Source organism: Podarcis gaigeae, assembly GCF_964106915.1.
Source record: "Podarcis gaigeae genome assembly, chromosome: 8".
NCBI lineage: Eukaryota > Metazoa > Chordata > Lepidosauria > Squamata > Lacertidae > Podarcis > Podarcis gaigeae.
Genome location: NC_139684.1, coordinates 58,139,555 through 58,145,457, shown reverse-complemented (window position 1 = coordinate 58,145,457; position 5,903 = coordinate 58,139,555). Strand labels below are relative to the sequence as shown.

Sequence of the window (5,903 nt, the reverse complement as noted above, 5' to 3'; positions counted from 1 at the left end):
AAGCAATAAATAAACAAACACCAGTCTCAAATGCAACTCACCTTTCACATGGTGAACAATGGTCACAATATGCTGAGCAAAGAGCTCCGAGGGACTCCGCTGAGACTGGGCGGACTGGATGTGATGGAAAATGGAGCGAAACTCCTGCTCCTTTTTGTTGCTGTGCACCAGATCACGACAGAGTTTGCGCTCCTGTGCCAAAATCCCACTTGGGCTGGTGGGGAAACACAAAGATATTCTCATTAATTGTTATGACCTCCAAAAGCAATTGCTTCCAGAGAGGTGGTTTTGTTTGTCTGGCATAGTGAACAAAACAAGAAGGTACAGTGGAACCTTGGTTGTCAAACGCTTCGGAAGTCAAACATGTCGGCTTTCAAATGCCGAAACCTGGAAGTGAATGCTAACATTTTCAAACACGCCTCGGAAGTTAAACGGCATCTGGGGCTCATTTCTCCATTTTTTCAATGGATTTTGCCGACTGCCCATTGTGCCTCGGTTGTCGAACGTTTCAGATGTCAAATGGTCTTCCAGAACAGATTACATTCAACAACTGAGGTTCCACTATATCGTGACAGCTAGTGGCCCAAGGAACTCTTGAGGTGAAGCAGATTATGTACACCTTGGTCTGGATGGACAGAGTTCAGTCCACAGAAGCTCCTATCAGCAAAAAAATTGTTAGTCTCTACAATGCCACAAGACACTTGCCTTTGTATAAAAGTCAAGTAAATCAATAGCAACAGCCAACAGTATGAGGAATAAAATACACCATTGTCTAGCTATGCAAGCTTATTAGCTGTGTTTCACTTCAATTATTGTCAAGCATCTTTTCCTTTTTTGCAGCGCACCAACTCTCTGGATTATGGGGGACAAGATTGTGTGAATTCATTTGTGGGAGGCTGGTGAACAGACAGTTGGCCTGGGAGCAACATGTTCAATTCAAAGACTTGTCACTGAAGGCACTTCATGATCAATTTCGGAGCAATGTTGTACTCAAGAGCAGATGCACTGAAAACACTAGACATAACTTAGGGCTATTAATTTCAAATGGGTCTACTCGGAGTATAACCAAGTTGGATACAACTCTCTATTTCAAGGTTTTATTTGCATGTTCACATATATTCATCTGTCCATCCCTGCATTATTTCTCTACAGGCATTGGAACTACCATGGCTATCAGCAGGAATGATGATGTGCACCATGAAGCTGTGCCCAACAAAGTGTCCTTTCGGATGTCTTTTGCTCATGCTTCAAAAGTGTATTTAGGGCTTGGGAAGGTGGTGGGCTGTTTTCTGCTGTAGATTGGCTCGCCTGCTCCAGGTGACCCTTGGACTTTATTAATTAGGGCAAGGGTTGGTAATATGGTGTCCACACATGCCAGTGTGCTAATCCGTACCTCCTATGGTACCCATGAAAGTTCTCAACAAATATCCTTTGAAAAAACCACAATACACAAGAGACTGTTAGCTGTTCTTGCTCAAGTTTGTGTTTCACAGGCTCAGTCTCTCCTGCACTGAGCACATGTCTTTAAATATGGCCACATTTCAATGGATGTCAGGACTGGACATCCACCCTCCCATCTGCTCAGAACAGAAGGGAGGTGCAGAGTGGCTGGGTACAAATAATAAAATTAGTAGTAGTAGTAGTAGTAGTAGTAGTAGTAGTAGTAGTTATATGGCTTGTTCTACCTGAAAGCTAGGGTGGTATTCAACTAAGTTTGACTCAAAGCAGACCCACTGAAATGCATGGACGTAACTTACTGTTCTGGTCTATTCTGAGTAAAATGCAGCTGAATATCACCCCTTGACTAGCACCCCATTTTTGCAAGCTTTTTGTGATCTGCTCTTCTTTTTGGTCCTTTACAGAGACATATGCTCTGGTTCTCCCTGTCACTCCACTGCCAAAAAAAAATTGGGATTAGGCAATAGCTGCATTTGCATAATGATAAACTGGTGTTTCTGGCATATTGTGGTTTATTGTGAATAAGCAGTGTGCTGGTACATGCTGCCAATGCCTCCCGCTTTGCTTCTCTGTTAGCTTGAGAAGGAGAAACAAACCATGAAGCTTTGGCTTCCTGTTACATCTGAACCCAGGATTGTGGTTTGTTGTTACCTAAGGAGTCATGATTGCTAGCCAACCTTAAGACATCGTTTGTTGTTGGCTTACCGACTGGCCTGCTAGGGAGGAGCAAACCATGCTCTTTGGCTTGGGCCTAATGGGAAGCATACACCAGCATGATGCTCACTCATTTGCAGCCATGGCAAGTGAGAAACTCTGGCACATTGACATTAAAAAAGAGAATCTCTGGGCTCTGTTATCCACCCATATGTTCCAAATAATAAAAACCAGTGGGCAGACTAGGCTGCTTGCTTACTCTCTTTGGAGAACTGCTGTACACAGTACAGAGCAATATTCCCATTTAGGTTTCCCCTAACCCTTTATTCCAACTGTGGGGCAGACACACTGAGCCTCTCACCGTGCAAGATCCTCATCAAAAGAATCCATTCGGAGGTTGACTTGGGTCTCACGAGTGATGGAAAAGGAAGACTTGCCAGTGGCCAGGCCCTCTCCCCGTGTGCCCAGCTTCTCTCTGCCCTCTGAAGTCTTTCGTGGAGGAGGAGATGTAGCATTCTTTTCCTGGCTGGCTTTGTAAGTGGTAACTCGGAAATTCTTCTCTGGAACAAAGCCTCTGTGCCCGGCTTCTGCTCTCTTGGCAACCTGCCTCTCTTCCTTCTTGGTCTGCTCAGCATAGGACTCCTCCTCCACCTCCTCAGCTTTCCTCTGCTTCTCTTTGGCTCCAGGCAAAAATACTAGGCCTTCCCATTTGCCTGATCGATCTTCCTCCTGGTTTTTATTGGAAGCAGACAACGTCTTGGACAGAAACTTCGGCTCATCATCCTCATCCTCATCAAAATTGGATTCCTTTCGCCCTTTGCCTTTAACCTTCTTCTCAGGCTCATCTGCCTCCTCTTTGCCGTAGTGGCTCTCTTTGTGGAACTCTGCTATTTTCTTTTCAAAATCATCTCGGAGCTTATAGCGCTTTGGGGACTGACTTCCACGATACAGCTTTTCTGTATCAGCTTTGGAGGCATACGGATCTGTTTTTGTTTTACCATCTGCTAATCCCAGGTCAGAGAAAATTCCCTTCTCTTTCATTTTTTCTTTTTCCATGTTCGACAGTTTCTGCTCTTTGTCTTTCCCATTCTCAGCTTTTTGCTCTTCCAAATACCTATTTAAAAAAGAAAGCGAGAGAGACAGTCAATTCAGGAACTTGTAAAGTTCTGATAAAGCAGATGATGCCTGTGTTACTGAGACAAAGCTTTATTTAGCTTTTTTCTAACTCTTAATGCTTTAAAATTAGTACACCTATTCACTACAGGTCACAGAACCTTGACACACAAAGCTTAGTAAAACCAATAAAATTGTATTTAAGAACCTACTTGCCATAGCTAGAAGGCAGGAAATACATAAAAGATCTTACCCAACCTGTGCATTCACTTACAAACCTGTTTGTGGAGAATTAACCCATCAACATTTTCACCTTGGATTGCTGTGCTTTTTAAGTAATACACAGTGGAAATAAAAGCCTCAAAAGCTACTTCAAATTTTTGGAGGAAAGTCTCCTATGGAAGCTATAGACAATTCAAAACACAAATAAAAGCAAAAAGGTTAACGGGGGGGAAATGCTTAATTGGCTGGGAGGAACACGAATACTCAGCAATATTATTGGTCAATCCCCAACTAAAACTGACAGGATGATGATTGGCATATATCTAAACTATATGGGCAAGTTTCTATTTTCTAATTACAACTGGAGGTGAATTTCAAAACTATACATTGGTTGATGATGTAACAAAATTGAGAATGGAAAAATCATTGTGGAGCATCTGAGAACAATACAATCGCTTCTTAAACAGATGGATGTGTAGCTGCTGAGATCAACTAAACAACTAAAAACAATGCTCCTTGTACTAACTGGTGTTTGTGACTCCCTGGGGGGGGGGGGTGGAATGTATTTGCAAAGATGCAAGCAATGTTCCTGCTGAAAGCACATTTACTATCAACTATCTTCGTGTTGGATAAGTTTTACTAGATGCAAAATTGGCTCCATGACAGCTGTTTTCTGTATCTGCTGGAAGTTGAGCCCACCAGCAGATTCCAGGGGATGACAAACATTGTACCTATTCTTTAACAGTCTTCTCATATATTTCCAAAAGTGGGGCTTCTGCTCCTAAATTTTTACACTTGTGGTGCCTGGTAATCTGCTTTTTGGGTTTTTTAAGTACTATATTTTACAAGACTTGACACCTACACATCTAATGCTGACTCCTGAAAATCTGAAGCCAGTGCCAAGAAATCTGAGACAATTTTCTCCCCCACTCCTTCTAAAAAGGGTTTAGGAAACACCTGTTCTACATAACAGCAAAACCTATGCACAAATCTCAGTTCTACAAACTACCTCTCAAACACACTGGGAGAACTTACAAACAACTTACTTTCTTTTTTACTGAAAAGGTATTTATTGATTAATGCTTTTTAAAAATGCTTTTGTATGTAACTGTGCTGGATTATTTACCATAAACCAGCTTGTGATTCCCTTGGGGAAAATCCAAGGGTTTTACACCTGCTGTACACCGAGAGAAATAAGCAGCAACCATCCTTTTAAAATGAGCATATTAGGCAGCTGTGTAATAATACTTAACACAATCTCAGAGCTAGACCTGATTCTGCATCTTAGATAAAAATGAATTTAGTATATAAAGGGGCAACTGTCATTACAAAAGCTACCAAGCTCTATTCCATAGGTACTACTGCAATTTTATAGCAGCAGTTTCATTTCTGTAAGAAAACAATAACTGCCATGCAGAGTGAAGGTCTAACTCCTACTGTTTAACAGAAATTTCATCATGATAATGAGTTCCAATCCTAAAAGCACCTATCCTCTGGTCATCCAAAACGAGTCTGCAGTTTTGGCTACCATGGTTAGTAGCCATAAGTTATTTACATGTGACCACTAGTGCTGTACACTAAGTACAGTAAAAGTAAGACAAATTCCTAGAGGTATATGCATGCTTTCTGGGGAGATAATTCAGCTTCCTACTTGCAGACTAGAAACCAGTTACATGCAAAATGGAAAGGTCAATTCTTTCTTGTATCGGCTGCAACTCTTGTGTTCCTTCTGTTCAGAATGCAAGATCTGCCAGGGAGCAAACACTTTTCAGGGAGGTGACACATCTATATTATGAATTACAGTGGTGCCCCGCAAGACGAATGCCTCGCTAAACGAAAAACCCGCAAGACGAAAGGGTTTTCCGATTTTTAGCGGCTTCGCAAGATGAATTTCCCCATGGGCTTGCTTCGCAAGACGAAAGCCCATAGGGAAATCTCCGGGGACAGCGGGGAAGCGCAGCGCGCCTTCTCCTCTGTTCCCGGACCTGTCCTAAGGCTTGCGGTGGGAGGTCCGGGAACAGAGGACAAGGCGCGAAGGGCTTCTCCTCTGTTCCTGGGGCTTGCGGTGGGAGGAGGGTTTTTCCTCCCCACCGCCAACATTCAGAACAGCATTCTGAATGTTGGCGGTGGGGAGGAAAGCCCTCCTCCCACCGCAAGCCTTCAGGACAGGTCCGGGAACAGAGGGGAAGGTGCGCAGCGCTTCTCCTCTGTTCCTGGACCTGTCTTGAAGACTTGCGGTGGGAGGAAGGTTTTCCTCCCCACCGCCAACATTCAGAAGGCTGTTCTGAAGGCTGGCGGTGGGAAGAAAAGCCCTTCTCCCCCGCCAGCCTTCAGAAGAGTTCCCGCCTAGGCTGCGGATAGCAGCCTGCTGCCCCGCGCGAGGGGCGCTCTTAAGCAGAGCGCCCCTCACGCGGGGCAGACATTCGCCGCTTGGGGAGCCCTGCAGGGTAAGTCTG

At 43.9% G+C, this 5,903-nt stretch overlaps 1 protein-coding gene across 8 annotated transcripts in view; it reads right to left on the bottom strand.

Moving 5' to 3' along the window:
- The window catches only part of THRAP3 (thyroid hormone receptor associated protein 3), a 44,032-nt gene that overhangs the window by 10,236 nt on the left and 27,893 nt on the right, over window positions 1-5,903 (bottom strand). For all 8 annotated transcript variants that reach the window (XM_083751662.1, XM_083751658.1, XM_083751660.1 and 5 more), the window contains 2 exons: window positions 2,474-3,226; window positions 42-214 (listed from right to left, as the gene is read on the bottom strand). In XM_083751662.1, the coding sequence (XP_083607788.1) occupies window positions 42-214; window positions 2,474-3,226 (926 nt within the window). The remainder of the gene's footprint in view (window positions 1-41; window positions 215-2,473; window positions 3,227-5,903) is intronic.